This window comes from Amphiura filiformis, chromosome 4 (assembly GCF_039555335.1).
Source record: "Amphiura filiformis chromosome 4, Afil_fr2py, whole genome shotgun sequence".
In the NCBI taxonomy this organism is placed as follows: Eukaryota; Metazoa; Echinodermata; class Ophiuroidea; order Amphilepidida; family Amphiuridae; genus Amphiura; species Amphiura filiformis.
Window position 1 is genome coordinate 47,960,051 of NC_092631.1, and position 18,440 is coordinate 47,978,490.

General features: G+C 36.3%; 1 protein-coding gene across 5 annotated transcripts in view; it reads right to left on the reverse strand.

Annotated features, from left to right (window-relative positions):
* Positions 1-1,362: 1,362 nt before the first annotated feature.
* The window catches only part of LOC140150978 (uncharacterized), a 62,892-nt gene continuing 45,814 nt past the window's right edge, over positions 1,363-18,440 (reverse strand). For 3 of the 5 annotated variants that reach the window (XM_072173159.1, XM_072173156.1, XM_072173157.1), the window contains exons 2-12: positions 16,957-17,117; positions 15,127-15,433; positions 11,486-11,622; positions 10,116-10,177; positions 8,938-9,084; positions 8,732-8,826; positions 6,908-7,532; positions 5,795-5,870; positions 4,869-5,017; positions 3,618-3,736; positions 1,363-2,063 (exon numbers count right to left, since the gene is read on the reverse strand). In XM_072173159.1, the coding sequence (XP_072029260.1) occupies positions 1,818-2,063; positions 3,618-3,736; positions 4,869-5,017; positions 5,795-5,870; positions 6,908-7,532; positions 8,732-8,826; positions 8,938-9,084; positions 10,116-10,177; positions 11,486-11,622; positions 15,127-15,433; positions 16,957-17,108 (2,115 nt within the window). In that variant the 5' untranslated portion in view covers positions 17,109-17,117 and the 3' untranslated portion in view covers positions 1,363-1,817. The remainder of the gene's footprint in view (positions 2,064-3,617; positions 3,737-4,868; positions 5,018-5,794; positions 5,871-6,907; positions 7,533-8,731; positions 8,827-8,937; positions 9,085-10,115; positions 10,178-11,485; positions 11,623-15,126; positions 15,434-16,956; positions 17,118-18,440) is intronic. The other 2 variants (XM_072173161.1, XM_072173160.1) reach the window with 2 other exon arrangements.

Below are 18,440 nucleotides of genomic sequence, written 5' to 3' on the forward strand. Positions count from 1 at the left end.
CTTTTTCAAACTTTTTGAGTTATGACCACACTATAGGGTCCACAACTTAAAAGTTCCCCCCTAATACTTTTTTTAAATAAGTCGAAAAATATTTTACGAAATGTAAAAATGTAAACAGATATGTATAGCCCTATTTGTCTTACCCCTGTGGACCAATTTATACCGTCACACATTGCGTTCAGTTACAATGGCTAATTATGTAAGAAAAGAGGCCGTTTTAAAAGTTGCGCCTGAGTCCATAGCAGTCAGTTTTTCTTGAATAAAATTAACACATGAATAGGCCTGGCCTACTGTATTGTTTGAGAGTTGACTCATATGGACCCATATGCAACTTTTTAACGCTGTTTAAAACGGTCTCCTTTTTTACATTATGAACCATTGTGACTGAAGGCAATGACATGTGACGCTATAATGGTCCATATGTGTAAAACAAATAAGGCTACACATACCTTTTTTTACAAGTTTGCATTTCGTCAAACATTTTTCGATTTATTTAAAAAAGTATTTAGTTGTGGACCCTATATAATACTAGCTTTAAATTGACACCGTACTTCAAAATTTCCAAGGTAAACTATGATCAAAAGCAGCACATACTTCCTTATTATTTTCTTACCAGTTGACCAGTAATATCTCAAAGACAGAAAAATGGATATATTGGTTTATATATGCGAACTCTTCAAATGTTTTGTGGCAACAGGGAGACTGTTTTACACATTCTTTACACAAATATAGCAAAGACATTGGTAATAATTATTGGGATCTCTGGCCACCATAGGGCTGGATAGCTCAGATAGTAGAGCACTGGTCCAGGGAACTTATGATGATATTGCCTCTGATGTAAGATTGAGCAACCTTGCATAACCCCATGCATACGGTTCAGGGGCGTGCCCAGAAACCGGGACCCCAGGGGGCTGAAGTCGGAACGAAAAAGACTTAAAGGTCTAACATCGGCGCACGACAGGGGGGTCTGAGGGGTGATGTGCCCCCTCAGAATTAGAAATTTTTTTGAAAGTGAAAGCCCAATGGAGCCATTTGGTGCAACATTTTTACACATTTGTAGGTTATTTTCGGAGTATATATTTTACCAGATTTCCAACTGAGCCGCAAAGTTTAATTTAATATGAACACCCATGCTCAATAACTCGCAATCAAAGCCTCAATGAAGGCATTTGGTGCAACATTTTTACGTTATTTATTTTCGGAGCATAGGCGTATTATATGCATCTATAATTGCCTATTTATAGGAATATTTTCCATGCATTGACCGAAAAAGTGGGCCTTTGGCTATAAAATGAGTTCAATTTAATTCATTAAATTGTGAAATATGGATCCACTTTTAGGGAGTTTTTTTTTCTTTTTCCCCCTTTTGATTTTTAGGGGGTACTATGCCCCCTGCCTCCACCCACTGGCTATGCCACTCTCACCCCCTCTCTCCCTCCTTTTTTTTCTTTCTAAGACCCTGGGGCTGCAGCCCCAAAGGCCCCCTCGGGCACGCGCCTGCGGTTAGCCGTAACAAGGTGGTTGTTGATGTGACAATCTAGGTCATGCTCACTAAATACTGATGGGTACCAATTTTGATATACCCTGTAGCTCTGTTGACCTACAAACACAAACTTTGGCCGATTCAATGTGTAAACATTTAATACGACAAAATACAGCAAAAAATCAAGTTTGAAGAAAACTAACCAATTTCATATTATTAATGTTAAATTATTGCTGAGAAGTTACAACTTTGTTGATCGATAGACCAGAGGCCTATATGGGGCATGTCAGGTGCATGTCTTTCTCACTGCAGCATCCCTGTCCTCTGACATATGTCAATGGCTTGTGCACCCTGTTTGACCCTTGCCATGTCTTTTTTGCAGGGTTTCCGCATTTTTATCCTTGCCATGTCTTTTTTGCAGCAGATCCACAATTGTGGCTTCAACTGTGTTGCCATATAAATCCACCACAGCATATAACTGCTGAGGAACCAGAGTTGCTGCTATGCCTTGGTCAACACCATTGATGAAGAAATGCAAATTGCCATTGTTTCTTCTTAGCACACCTATTCTGTCACCAACCTGAAATATAATATTGGATGTTGAGTTAATCAAATGGCTCTGTTAAGGGATGGGGTATGAGCGTTTGGACAGTATTTATTGTGGGACATTAGAGCACATCAGACCGTGTCGAATTGCATTCTGAATCTGAAGAATGTCCTTCTGAAATTGCAATGTAACACACATTTTATGGCAAATGATTAAAATTGATATTTTTGATATTTAACAGTACTCAAGTAAAATTTACATACACTTTAAGAATATATCATTTAATTTATAAGATTTACTTCGAGGACTGTTATATATCAAATGTGAAAAATATCAAATTTTAATAATTTGTCATAAAACAAAAAATGAAAATTATTTAATATCAGAAAGACATTCTTCGTATTCAGAATGCAATTCGATATGTCTGATGTGCTCTCATGTCCCACAAAAATACTGTGTCTAAAACGCTCATTCCAGATCCCTTAATAAGCTTTGTACAAGTTTTTTCATGATTCTATGCACATACATATAATAGTCTGATTATAATTGTTACTATTACTAGAGCATATTTATTAGCAAAGGAAGTTTTGTTTTTAATCCTCATCTCATAGAGGATAGGCAGGTCCAATGTTTTAAGTAGTTAGCACAACTACGATAAAATATTGGACCTGTCTGTGACAAAATCACTGCCCCTGCCCCACAAATCAATTGCAGTAATGGATAATAATTTTTTGATATCCGCCTCCAGCAGGAAATGAACCAGGGACCTCTTGCACCAGAGTCAAAGACCTTAACCATTGGGACATGCTGCTTAACTGCTGGGCTACTTATACATTAGGCCGTGTAAAATTAATATTTTGGTTCTCGTCCCTCCTCCTCAATTTCTGGGATTTGTCAGATTTTTTTTTTTTTTTAGATTTTTCAATTTTTTAGACTTTGGAATGATTTATGAAATCTTCATACATATAAATAAGTTTATTAGAGAACAAGCATCACTTCCAAGTCTTTTTGTGGTACTCTAGGGGTTATATCCTCAGAATCTCACATTTGAAAAAAAAAAAAGGGCCTCATCGTTCCTCGAGCACTGTTGGAGAAGACCGAAAACTACTGACAATGCTAATTTTACATTGAAAAAAAAAAAAAAAAAAAAACCTCCCTCCCACATCAATATAAAAAAATAATCAAAAATATAACCAAAACATTAATTTTTTACGGCCTTAACACATTGCAAGACAGGCCTGGAACCAGAATTCGGGGGGAGGGGGCAAATTTTGAAGAAAAAAAAGTGGACCTTTTTTGAAACTGTTGACCTTTTTTTGACCAAAAGGCCTAAAAACCTATTTTTTTTGCTTGTTACGCCATAAATGGGACTTTTGGGTCAAAAAGGGGGACTTTTGGGCCTTGTGGGGATCTGACCCCCTCACCCTCCCCTAGTTATGGGCCTGTTTCATGCTGATCAGTAAAATATATTAAAGAAGAGTGATAGCAAAGCCCCAATTTGTACAGCTCCTTTTTATAGTAATCAAAACTCTTGTCTCAATAACAGACCTCTGTGGAATACAAGTGTTACAGATTGATATGACGTACCTTTAGTTTACATAAGTCTTGACAATATTTATCTTCTATGATTGTACCATTATGCAGAACACTTTCGCCTGACAACATCCATGTTCCACTTTTTACAAAAGTCATTGTTCTTGGAAAATCTGCAAGTTCAAAAGACAACCAACATATGAAATTTACTTCAACATTTCCATGGCTTGAGTTGAAAATGATTAGCTAAACATTGATAAATAGTTTAATATGCTGTCTTGGGCCATAGTGTGATTTTCTATGCCAAATGTTTGTTGGGTTACGAGTAGAACACTAAAAATCACTAAATAAGTTTAATTTTTTCCTTCTTATTTTGAGCTAGTAAATATCTATACATGTGTATGGGACTGTGCAATAATTATGAGCCCTGGGGAGGATAAAATTGGGGGGGCAAGAAATTTTTGGCGAGTTGAAAGGTGGGGCAAGCAATTTTTGGCGAGCTGAGAGGGGGGGCAAGCAATTTTTGGCACACATTCATGGGGCACCTTTTAAATAAAACGCTCTAAAAATTTTCCTGCTCGCTGCGTTCGCAACATATCTAGACCATTTAAAGTTTGAAAATTGGGATCCCAAAAATTTGGCATGTGTAAAGGGGGGGGGGGGGCAAAGATTTTTTGGTGGGCCAAGAGAGGGGGGCAAGCGATTTTTGGCAGGGAGTTTGGAAATTTTACCCCCCCCTCCGAGACTCATAATTATTGCACAGCCCTAAGCAAGTATGTAGCTTGTATAATTTCAATAGGACTACTATAGTACTGTAGAGGGCTACTCTACTGTACAGACAGATATCACACCATGTTATATTTTACATGAATATCATACTGACATAAATAAGCCCATGTTTAATTCCTTACCAAATCTAGAATCCCAAATACATATATATATATAATATATAGTTAATCAAAACAGCTGAAGATAGTGCTCGATACTATTAGATAGTAGAGCGTGTAATAAAATACATAAAACAGCGTAATTATGTTATAACAGCATGATATATTACTCGGAGTTTCACGCCTAAAACGGCGATCATCAAACATGCGCGCTGTCATACTTTTCTAGTGAAGACACGTATGCTTTCAACGCTGTGAATTTATTTTGTTTTGGAGTTACAGTTCAGTGTTCAGCTATTTATCTGATGATCGCCGTTTTAGGCGTGACACTCCGAGTAATAAATGCTGTTATAACATAATTACGCTGCTTTATGTATTATATATATATATATGTATATATATATTTAAAAAAAATTACCTAAATATCTAGGCGAGTGTGTTGTGACACCAATCTCTATAGATCCTGCCCATTGATCCACCATTCTGTCAATGCGAATCTCAAACATTTCACCTTCTGCTAGTGGACGATTACTCAGGACAACAGCATCAGATAATGCCTCAAGGGGACTGCAAGAGAAAATCAGACAGAGAAATTTCACCGAATGTTATTAATTGATATTCAATCCTGTACAGAATTATAATAAGGAAACACAATGCCAGTGATCCAGACATCAATTTTGGGTTCTGAGAAACCAACAAGTTATTCTCAAAGATCAATTGAAGACCGGAGCGCAAGAAGACCGTAAGTCCACTTGGCCCCTCAACATGTATACATATAAGTTACGAATAGTTTCTTAGGCTTTGATAATGTTTAATACATGTTCCAGGGTGAAAACATCATGAAAGGTTGTGAAAGATTTGTTTTGGCCCCTGAACATGTATAAAATATTACCAAACTATACGCAACTTGAGTATTATACATGTTGAGGGGACAAGTAGACTTACGGTCTTCTTGCGCTCAGGTCTTCAATTGCAGTTCTTTAAGGGTGGTCTAAAACCCTGGAATTAATGTAAACTTTTGTGGCCTTACAACTTCTAAATTGTTGGGCTAAGGTATATAAAAGTATACATATTTAGAATGGAAATGACTTGATGAATCCATCTGTGCAAATTTGGGCAAAAATCCCCCCCAAAACGGGTTTTTTTTTGGTTACCGTAACAAAAAATTTCTTGAATAATAAAAAAAAAATCTAGATACAAATACTAGGACCTGTTTAAAAAAAAAATTTTGACTAACTTTGACAATTTTCATCAAAAATTGTTGGAAAAATGCTCAAGTTTGCAAAAAAAAAAAAAAATCTTAAAAAGCCTTGGATATCTGTAGGTGTGTCCCCATGCTCTTACTTTAGTCTATGTGCTGCCCAACCATTGTAGATAACCTCTGCATTTATGCCACACTTCGGATGAAATAGCAATCTCTCTAACCAGTCAAGTAACAAATTATGAAAAGATAAAAAATTCGATTAATTAGTTACGTTATATAAATCGGGGCCGTCGGAACGAATTAAAAAGTGGTACAGTTTTAGCAGGGGTCTGGGGTGCAACCTCCAATCCTATGGAGCCCTCACATTTTGAAAAATGAAATGACAATTTTGCATGTAAAGTTAATATTATTACAAGTAGAAAAAATATCCATTTAAATTCCATAACCACAAAAATACAGAAAAATATTGCAGAAAACGTCCTCGGTATGTCGCTTGAGTACGGATTCGGACGTCCACGTTTGCATAGTCCTAGACAGCGTCCATGTTTGGAGGCAATTACACATAAAGGTGTATGTCGCATGGGGGGGGGGGGGGTATGTGTATGTGTTTACCAGGGTTAGTTATTAAGGGAACTGGAATGAGCGTTTATTGCGTTTCGACAGTATTTTTTGTGGGACATGAGAGCACATCAGACCTATCGAATTGCATTCTGAATACAAAGAATGTCTTTCTGATATCAAATAATTTTCATTTTATGAAATTCACAATATAATACAAATCTTATGACAAATTATTAAAATTTGATATTTTTCACATTTTGAGATATAACAGTCCTCAAGTAAATTTTATAAATTTAATGATATAGTCTTAAAGTGTATGTAGCTGGGAGGAAAAGCCGACGATCAATTGAAAATTTTGACCTTTCATATTGAAGATATGGATTTTTTGTACCTAATTTTTTTTCTGTGTTTCTCCAATACGATAGGTCAAAATTTTCAATTGATCGTCGGCTTTTCATCCCACCTACATACACTTCAAATAAAGTTTACTTGAGTACTGTTAAATATCAAAAATATCAATTTTAATGATTTGCCATAAAATGTGTATTACATTGCAATTTCAAAAAATCAAAATTATTTGATATCAGGTCATTCTTCGTATTCAGAATGCAATTTGATATGTCTGATGTGCTCTAATGTCCCACAATAAATACTGTCCAAACGTTTATACCCCTTCCCTTAACACCACTTACTTGATTCATGGAAATAAGCTCTTATTTCCATGCTTGATTTATCCACAGCCCTTGGTGAGGTCATTGTATCCCCATTTGCACTCTCTGTAGCTGTATCCCCACTTGTACTCTCTGTTGCTGTAGTTGTATCCCTATTTGCACTCTCTGTAGCTGTAGCTGTATCCCCACTTGTACTCTCTGTTGCTGTAGTTGTATCCCTATTTGCACTCTCTGTAGCTGTAGCTGTATTCCCACTTGTACTCTCTGTAGCTGTAGCTGTAGTTGTATCCCCACTTGCACTCTCTGTAGCTGTAGTTGTATCCCTATTTGCACTCTCTGTAGCTGTAGCTGTATCCCCACTTGCACTCTCTGTTGCTGTAGTTGTATTCCTATTTGCACTCTCTGTAGCTGTAGCTGTATCCCCACTTGTACTCTCTGTTGCTGTAGTTGTATCCCTATTTGCACTCTCTGTAGCTGTAGCTGTATTCCCACTTGCACTCTCTGTCTCTGTTGCTGTATCCCAACTTGTTATTGTGTTGTCACAATCTTTGACACTTGTGGCTTCAAGACTCCCCCAAAAGTCACTTCCTATGCCACTGTCAGTTGCGGAAGATCCACTCTGCTGTACACTAGCTTCATCTGCTTCCTCAGAATACATAGAAATGTAGATGTTTTAATACTTTTTAAACTCATAAACAAAACAAGACACAAATATTAAGTATTGGAGTCAGCATTTCTAGGACCCCTGAATGCACACTACTCACATAACATTAAGGTATGAGGCAGAGTGGGTGCAGTGTGAATTTGATGCCATAAGGTGTAATTGTCCCCTATTCGCTATGATAGTGCACATTAGTATCCATTGGTTACTGGATCAAGCCTGGGCTCATACATTTGTTCCGAATTATGATATGCCATAGGCTTTGTGTTGTGATCATTTCGATATGAAAGCATGAGCCAGTTAACCTAGCAACTGTCATATTCTAACGTTTACTACGACAGCGAATTAAGCTATGATTTTCAGTAGACTTATCTTGCATGCTCTTATGGGTTACAATAGGGTTGGCAAGACCATCATCTCCCAGGCATCCACTTGCCTCCACTTACCTATATCGGTTGCTGTAATGTTCCAGCCTACAATCTATTGAATTTTTTTATTTCAATAACCAAATTAACACATGGATCTTAAACAAAAAGAATGTATGAATGTATATTCATGTATATTCATGGCATACCCGGCTCTATTTTCCCTCTCATGTACAATGTCAAAATTTGGTTTCGTAACATGATAATTCCAAAATACAAATTATTGGAAATGAAGTAACATTATTATAAAAAATATATTGTTGTTTTCAATTTATGTCTGCATGATTGGTACAGGACTTTTCAGGCTAATTTGAGACATCACATACTGTCACGAGAATGCACGACTGAAATAAGTATAAAGAAATATAAAACACGTAGGATAGTCTTCAAGTTTAGGAAAGTTGCATAATAACATTTTTGTACTCGCTCTGCTGATTTTCTGATGGCACTCCTAATGTGACATGATCAAGGGGAATGAGTCGCATGTCGGCAATTTTCAATTAGAAGTCTTTTACATTTTCTGGCAGTTTACGAATGCTACATTTTGATGCAAACCCCATTAAAAATGGACATCTGGTTACCGAGTTCTGGTCAATTTATCAATGGCTGAAAACAATATAAAACAAAAGCATTTGAACACTGTTTTTGCCAATATCTCAAAAACAACATTGGCGACATCCGACTCATTCCCCTTGATCATGTTACATATGATATTCATTTTGTGAAATTATTTCAGACAAATTCTTTCTTTGTACTTACTAGAAGGTCCATTTGTTCAAATATTGCCCTGTCAGCTTTACGCAGTCTATGCTTGAATTTGGTCTCAAACAACTCCGTGACAGAATTCAAGATATCTATAAAATGAGTTTCAAAGTAAACAAAATGATATGTAAAATGTTACATTGGTGAGCTATATTCAATGATTTCCAAAAAGTGAGAAAAAAGAACAAAGTTTCCATGGTTACCTTTGAAGCTGGGTCGTTCCTTTGGCTCTGCCACCCAACACATTTGAATGACATCTACGAGTTCTGATGGAGCCTCTGGAGGAATGACTTCCAACTTTGGTCGGTGCCCTTTGAGAACCCATAGGGCAATAAGAGCGTCATTGGCAACTGGAAAAGAATATCAATTCAAAAATAAATGATTTGCACACTATACAATCAGGGGCCCCCTTATGATTTGCAAAAAAAGAGGCAAAAGGAAGGAAAAAAGATAAAGAGAAGAGGGAGAGAGATAATGGCATATGGACTCCTTGTGTCATTTAATTCATCATATTTTTCAAAGGTAGTCATAATTATACAGTTGGGTCATTGTGGGTCACATAGCGAGTCCGTTTAGCAAATACGTTTCCAGATATAAGGTGAAGGTAAAATGTAATAGTTGAATTTTGGGATTTTGGCCACCATCTTGGATTTAAGGAAAAATTGAAGTGGCCCCTTATTTTACTTCTTTCATCCAAAGTAAAATACATGCCAAGTATGGTTTTGGTAGGAAAAGGTGGTAGTTTTTTTCCTGAGATGGATCTGCACAGTGTCATCGCCCCGATATCTTCATGGCAGAAATCAACATGGTAGGCTGAATCCACAGCCATGCATGGCCATTTTGTTCCGACCTGTTTAATAGTTTTGATACGCATATGGGCCGAGGGACATCTGACTAAGGCTATTGACAATAGTCTGGTGACTGACCTCTCTGTGTGTGAGTGAGCATGGTATACACCATGAGGTCATCTGCATTTAGACTGCCTCCACCAGTGGCTTTCGCTGCGCTATAGTTTGGCACATATAAAATCAGAATTTTTGTCAGTTTTTGAGCTCAATACGCATGTTTCTTGCTCAGTACGCAAGCTAATGACTATCATATCCTTTCAACACATATATTCAAGTGCAAGCAAAAAAATATGGCTTCTTTAGAATAAGAAAATTACGGGAGATATTCATCATTTCCTACCCCGGTATCCAAGATTTATCGCCTGAATATCAAATCGTGCATAGCACATTCACGTGTATCGATCCTGGGTATTGATTTTAGTGTCTCTGCTGTACAAAGTAATTATTAACCAGGCGATGTCGGTGTGACCTGCCTACATCATTTTAAACCTGAATTACAAAAACCATGTACAGGTAAATGTTCAATGACTTACACTGTTGTTGTTGTGGCCATGCATCCCTTCCACTGACTAGTTCATATGTGGTGATAGCAAACCTGAAATGATAATTTAGAAGTTATATCCCATGAAAGTTTATCTGTACTGGTAATCCATGCAGGGCCGGATTTACCTTTTTGGGGGCCCTGGGCCAGGCCAAAATTTGGAGGCCCCAAACGCACTGTGAGGAAGGCATGTGCACTCAAGTGACCCAGTTTTTAGATTTTACTAGGACATTTGAGTGAGAAGCACGCGGAAATAATTTCATTTTTAGACTATTTTAGCCTGAATTGAAGCGGATTCTGCTAAATAATAGGCCAGTGCACGCGAAACGCGCAAAATTGTGTAATTTTCGTAGGCTATTTTGGCCCAAAACATGGTGTTTTTTTGGCTTATTGGAAGATGCACACTGCACAGGGCAATTTTGGGCCCGGGCCCATCTGGCCCTATGGTAAATCCGGCCCGGAATCCATGTAGAAAATTTAACCCTTAATTTCAATACAAAATCTTGGGCCTTGCCCTTCCTACTTTCCCCAGTCAAAATAAGAAATTGGTTAAATTTCAACTTTCTGGCTGACACTTTCACAGTAAGGGGCATTCTGTGAGAGCAAAATGTAAAAAATATGGGGTCATTGGGTGAGAGCATGATTTTTGGCATTTTGTGAAAGCAACATGTCAGAAATATGGGGTCATTGGGTGAGAACATGAACTTTTTTTAAATGGAACCTTTTGGGGTGAGAGCCACAACAGAGCCGGGGGGATGCACTTCAATATGAAATGGATATAGGTGTAGGGCTGACACTTTCACAGTAAGGGGCATTTGGTGAGAGCAAAATGTACAAAATATGGGGTCATTGGGTGGAGCAGCATGAATTTTGGCATTCGGTGAGAGCAAAATGTACAAAATATGGGGGTCATTGGGTGAAAACATGACCTTTTTTAAATGGAACCTTTTGGGTGAGAGCCGAAACAGAGCCACAGAAACCTCAAACATTGAATTTCTAGTTCTAAATGGCTTCAAATTTTTTTGTTTTTTCAAAATAAGTAATAAAATCAGTGAAAAATGAAAATTGCTGTTCAAATTGAAAAATAAGGGTCTTTGGGTGACGGATCAAATGGAAAAAAAAGGGTCTTTGGGTGACAGAGCATGTGTTAAGTAAAAAAATATGGGGTCTTTGGGTGACAGCGATGCTGAAAAAGGGGTCTTAACAGCCCTTAATATGTGTCACCTCCAAAGTGGGAGTGCCCACCTCCCCCCGGGTACCCTCATTCCTCCCATTTTAGTGCTATCTTGCATGAGATTTGCAGTGAATTTGTGTGTGTATCTTGGAGCATATTGAAAGAGGAAAAAATATTACTGATCTTACGTGTATATATCCCAGAATTCATCTGGTTTTGTTGCTTCTGGGTCAGAGGCTTCAGGTGGGATGTGCGATCGTGTTCCAGAAACATGTGCATAACGACGGGATGTCATACTGCTGACTGCAAGACCCAAATCTCCAATCTAAACAAGAAAGTTTAAACCAGATGTAATTTTGGTGTCAGATAAACATAACCATCAAAGTATTGCAATGTGATAAAAACAAAATTGAGTCCTATTGCTCAATCTATTTTCAGTTAAGAAGTGGTTAAAGTTGAATTTCATTATTTTCAGTAATAACCACATCATGTGAGAAAAACAACAACATCTAAGAATTTGAGCAACAAATGATCTGTTTTCAAAATTGTAGGTCCCATTCTCTTTACTTGTCTTTTGCTGATGTTTGCATATTAAAACTTTCAATGGTAGTGAAATTGACTGTGAATGATTCAATTGTAAATCTATGCTGCAAACTGGCTCTGCCATAATAATACAACACTTGTACCTGTAATGATCCATTTACATAAATTTATATTTTCAATCTCTTAAACTATTTTTCAAGAATTCCATCTTACCATATTCTCATAATGAATATATTATTTCAATTTAGGGTACACCTTTGTCCAAGAAGTGTTTGTACTAAGTTACGGGTGGTCTTGACACTGGAATTATGGAAACTTTTGAGCATCATAACTGCTAAATTGTTGGTCTAATTATATAAATACATATTTAAAATGGCAAAGACTTGACAAATCCATCTGTGAGGTCAAATTGGGGCAAAAATACTCATTTTGGGAGAAAATCCCAAAAAACACTTTTTTGACCCAATTTTTTTGGGGAAAACGTAACACTGAAATAATTTGATTAACATTTTTAAAAACTAGATGAAAATATCTCGACTAACATTTCCGACTTGACTCAAACTAATCAGTTTGCCAGCAAGACACATACACATATCCAAAATATATTATACCATACGGAAACTTGGGTATGACTCCAATTAGGTGTTGCTAAAAGAGTGAGCTGTCCAGAAATACAAAACATATATGGTCGAATCCAACGAAAAGTGTACACGGCATGTTCAGGGCCATAACTTAAAAGTATTAATCAATTGGCATTCGTTTTTGTATTGTGTTTATTCGCCTTGGTCATACGCTTCGCGCCATATATAAGACCCCCTTCTGCGAAAAACTTAGACACAGAGACCCCAAAACATTTTTACCCATTTTTTCAAAATATTTCTTAAAGTATTTTTAAAAACATCTAAATCAGTTATGAAAAGAAGTCATTGGATTGAATCTAAATTGATTTCCTGAAAGGTGTGTATTCAAAGATTGCCTGTTCAATTTTTCACATATTTGTACATAATTATGAATTTTTGTGATCATTTTTTGAGTGGTATTTTTTACATTACCTACGAATACAATTTTTCATAGCACTAGATATATCTTTAAAAATGGAAATCCCTAATAAATGCGCAATTGATACAAGCTTTGATATGTCCAATACTGAAATGCATTGCATTCAGACATCTTTATTATTGTGTTTAGCTGCCAGAAATTCTAAATAGCACAAAGGTAGGTTTGGTAAAAAATATGCATTACCTCCGAATACATGTTAAAAGTTGTGTCATTTCCACAAAGTGAGAGAATAGTAAACAGTAGTTAAGCAATAGGTGTAGGGTAATGCACTCTTTATTTCTACCAAGTTTCAATAGCCTGCGTTTAAATGTTTCTGAGATGTCAACAATAATAGCAAGTATTTGTAGGTAAATTTCGGTAACCGAATGTTACCTACGAATACAATTTGACATCATGACAGTATTGTGAAACACCGCCATTCATGCCAATGCCCATATTGGTACACAACAAAGGCCTGTATGTTTACTATAAAATCATATGTCAATGAAAGTTGCGAATTCACATACATGCCCACCATGCAAAACTGAATACTGGCTTAATTGTTGAAAAATATGTACTGAAATAGACGACGGTCTGCTCATTTGAAAGAAAAATCAGATTCGAAGAAGATTAGAAGGGGATAAATACTTGGATTTGTCAGCTGTCATGTGTGTTTCATTTTAAACGTTTACCGACCTTCTGGTTTCTGAGTAATTTGTGTCCAAATTGGTTTATGCGAAGGTAACTTTTGACGTTTTCGCTAAGTTTACCTACAAAAACTACTTTTCTCATTGTCTCATGATCTAGACAACACAGTGTTGGACCCTAGTATAAAGCTAATTATAGTTGCCCTCAAACGAAAGGCCACAAGACGTAACTGACTCAAAGATGGACTTCACAAGTCTGTAATAATGGTTTTAAGCGATTTGTGTGCAATTAAGCAAATTAAAGTCACTTTAGTGCAAATTTGTTTCTTACTTCAATCCTCTTTCAACCACTGTGAACCGACATTAAATATACATGATATGGTCTCAAGTATCAATAAACGCACATAAAGAAAATAATACATTCAAAGTGCTTTATAAAATTAAGATTTGATTGCGATATCCACCAAAAGTCTAATTCTTACCTACAAATACTGAAATGTTACTTACGAATACAGCATAATACATGACATGTGTACTGAAGTGTCCCTACCAATGGAAATTAATTGTCAAAAACTTTAAGCGGTACCCCCGGACAATATTATTACCCATATACGGATTCATTCAACAATTATTTATTATGTAAATTTGCTGTAAAACTAATTGTATATCAAAATGAAGTGTTCAAAATCTTGCTAAAAGCATCAAAAAAATTTTGATCTAAGGTAAAAGCACTTATTCATTTGGACGTACCATCTGAACGAGATCTAAAAACTACCATTTTAATCATTTATTACCATAATAGCAAAATTTGAACCTCTAAACTCAATATAGAAATTGTTAAATCGCTCCTGTTACCTACGAAAACCCGGGTCTCTTCACCTATCATTTTATAAAGCATTAGGTGTATGCGTACAATTCCTAATATTCCTGAAAACAGATATCCCACTCGTTCTTATACAATATGTAAATTTATCAAAACTCATTTGATAAATAAATTACAGAAACTGACCTAAACTTCATTTTCAAAAATAAACTACATAGCATAAATTGACTAGATCATATTGATCGTGTTATAAAAATAAAAACAAATATTTTCTGGTTGAGCTAGCATTTTCCTGACACCCCGTGGTCTACATTACACGAAAAAAGTGTTAATGGGAATATTCCATTTGTTTTAGGTTGATTAGTATTGCGATAATGAAAGCATCCGAGTGGTATTCGTAGGTAACATTGGGTTTTGATGTCACATTTACTATCACACGTCCTGGATTTATTTTTCAAGATTAGTGATGGCACTTTTGGTTCCTATAAGGCCAACATGCCATCAATCAATGGGCAAAAGGAAAAAAATTGTGGAGACATTTTTATTTTGGACTTTTATTTTTGGCCCGTGGACACTTTTGGTTGGATTCAACCATATATTTAGACACATATGAATGTCTGACCAGCAATTGACCAGAATTGACAGGTTGATGCCACTAAAGTGCAATGATTTATAGTGTGTTACGCAAGGGAATAAAGCCACAAGCCTCAGCACACTTTAAATCAGAATTTTTAGTATAAATATATATTGACAAAGGTTTTTTCAATCTCTCACCTACCTTCGCTTCAAATCCACTGCCCACAAATACATTTTCTAGTTTCAAATCGCGATGTATTATCGGTGGGTTTAAAGTGTGGAGATAGTTCATGCCAAATGCTATATCTTGAACCATTTTGACCTTTCTTGCCCAACAATCACACTTCATGTAGTTCTTCTCAAAATCCTTAAGCGAGCCATTTTCGAAGTACTCCATGACGATGCCAACATCACCAGGATTCTTTATTAAACCCATGACTGTAACCAGGTATGGGGATGACACCACTCGTAACATTCTATCTGCTTCTTTTTGGACGTCAGCTGTAAGGCTGTTTAACAACAGATAAGAAAGTCCAAAATTTATCAGACTTTTTGTAATGTTTTTTAGACTCAGGTAATTTTTATATTATGAATACCAATTAGCAATTAAAACCAATTAAAGTGATTTAGAGGGAAGCATAACCTAGTGGTGTTTGCATTCAAATATTGAGAAAAATAAAGCATGTATAAGATTTTTCTTGGGAGGGGGAAAGAAAACACACAAAATTTTTGTTGTTTTGATATATTATTTACCTTAACTCAAGAACTGCATGACCTATTGAAAAATTGTGATGTGTCATGTCAAAAGCAGACACTTTTGGGTAGGATCGTAAATGGAGAAATAGCCAAAAATCTGCCCGCGGGTGATTTTTTTCACAATTTGGGTTTGTTGCAAATTTGTGATGTTATTAATTTGTTAAAAATATTGCCTGATAGTTTCAGACCAGAATATAACTGGCATCTTGTATTTTTTGAGACATTTTTTCAAGGTAATTCCTACTCTCAACATTGTCAATAATATATTTAAAGGCCGATATCTCAATTTTGAATTTTATAATACCATAACTTACAGACTTATTACCTTCGCTAATAGAAATGTCCGATTTCATTGGGGAAAACCGCATTGTGGAGCAAAATATCTCTATATTTAAGATATGTGAAAACCTCAAACTTGATAACCTACCCAAAAGTGTCTGCTTTTGATGTGACACGTCACAATTAATGAAATTATTGGCTTCCTTGACTCATTACCTATAAGATCCATATATTAATAAATAAATAAATAAATAAATAAATGTTGTTTGATTTAACGTGCGCTTCAGCTAGGCATGGCCTAATTATCAGCACACTTCAACAGCAATTATTCCGCTGCCATAAGGATATATCAGAATCATTTCCGCTTCACCAAGTCCGCAACTGATGCGCAAGTACTCTCAGTGACATGGATTGTGATTACCCCCAGCAGCTCCCCATTTTACACCTGGGTGGAGTGAAGCAATTGAGAATTAAGCTATCTTGCTCAAAGAAGTACACTGCAAATATTTAATTTAATGGCAAAAACTGGAAAAATATGGATCCTGTCATATCCCACTTGTTTTTTTTTATCAAGATAACTGACAATACAGAGCGACTACAAAACATTTATTTGCTGTATTTTATGTACTATAATAAGCTGCTGCAGGAGTTGATTTACATGATGGTATTCCACACGTGAAACACAAGACTTCATGAACCAATTTTTAATATTATGAAGCATAAAATGACGAGCTTTGATGCAAAACCCCTTACATCCACTTGAGCAATTTTGAGAAAACATCAAAAAAGCATCCTGCCAAAACCTGCTTTTGTTGAAAACCACCTTATATCAGTGATTTTTTTGATGTGTTCTCAAAATTGCTCGAGTGGATGTAAGGAGTTTTGCAACAAAGCTCTTCAAATTTTAAACCAAGATTATGCCTTACAACTTTCCAAATCTGGCAGCAAAAAGTGATAAAACGGTCTTGCTAAGCATTCGGAGAAAACGATAACTTACGTGACTCCTTTCAATCTCTTCACAGCTACATCTCCCCAGTTGACATGTTTGGCTTTATACACTGCTCCAAAGCCACCTTGTCCCAGTAACTTGCCTAATGTGATATCTTTGCCATCAATAAGGGTCAAACCAGGACCTGATGAAGATGCCATTTTGTTTTTCTGTAAAAAAGCAAGATTAATTAAAATGTTACTCAAAGTGTAAAACTGGTCATTTGGTGACAAACAAAATGCTGTTCTATGGGTGGACAGTAGGCCTTTCAAGTACGGGTTTTCTGTGATAGATGTATGAAAACCAAGATTAAGTACCAAGAAGGTCTGTTATCAGCTGTTATTGACCGTATTGTGGCTCTTATTGGCGAAGAAATCATAAAATTACACATTTTCAGTGACCAGCCCATACATGTATAGCCACAAATTGTGACGGTCAAGCTAGGCTAGCAACATAAATGTTTCTGAAATGCATACCACGTAACATTCATGATGTGGGGATATAGTATCAGCCGGGTTATTACTTTAAATGTGACACGTCTTTGGGTACTTGTTGGGATGGTATTTGTGCACAAGAGAATTTCACTCCCAAGTTGTTGGCATGATTTAAATATGAAACAAAACAATATTGTCATCCAAAGCCAGATTTGACTAAAACTTTGAAGACAAAACCTTATCACAATTAGTTCTAAATATTTGGCCTTGTGATTCCAGATTGCTAATTCTGTTTATGTGTTTAGTGGGCATGATCTGTTTGAGATGGGTGGAAAGAGCAGCATAATTCTTATTTCATGGTTCTGTCATACCTCTGTAAAAGATTTCCTATTATTAAATTGAGCATATTAAGGGACTGTGCAATAATTATGAGCCCGCCAAAAATCTTTGCCCCCCCTCTTGCACATGGCAAATTTATGGGATCCCAATTTGCTAACCTTAAATGGTCTATGTGAGCAGGAAAATTTGCGTTTCCATACGGTTTTCCTAAGCCTTTTTAGAGCATTTTATTTAAAAGGCGCCCCAAGAATGTGTGCCAAAAATCACATGCCCCCCCTCTCGGCTTGCTGAAAATTACTTGCCTCCCCCTTTCGACTCGCCAAAAAATTCTTGCCCCCCCCCCCATTCCCGAGCTCATAATTATTGCACAACCCTAATCTAAAGACTTCCCTCTTTCATATGAAGCATCAATTTTAGGCAAAAATTCACAGCTAACATTCACAGACTCCTTCCATTTCTGCGCAATTTAAAAAAATCCTTGATCCCTTAAAGGATCTAAAATGAGCGTTTATTGGTTTCGACAGTATTTTTTGTGGGACATGAGAGCACCTCAGACCTGTCGAATTGCATTCTGAATCTGAAGCATGTCTTTCTGATATCAAATATTTTTCATTTTTGAAAATCACAATATAATACAAATTTTATGACAAATTATAAAAATTTGATATTTTTCAAATTTTGATATATAACAGTCCTCAAGTAAATTATATAAATCTAATG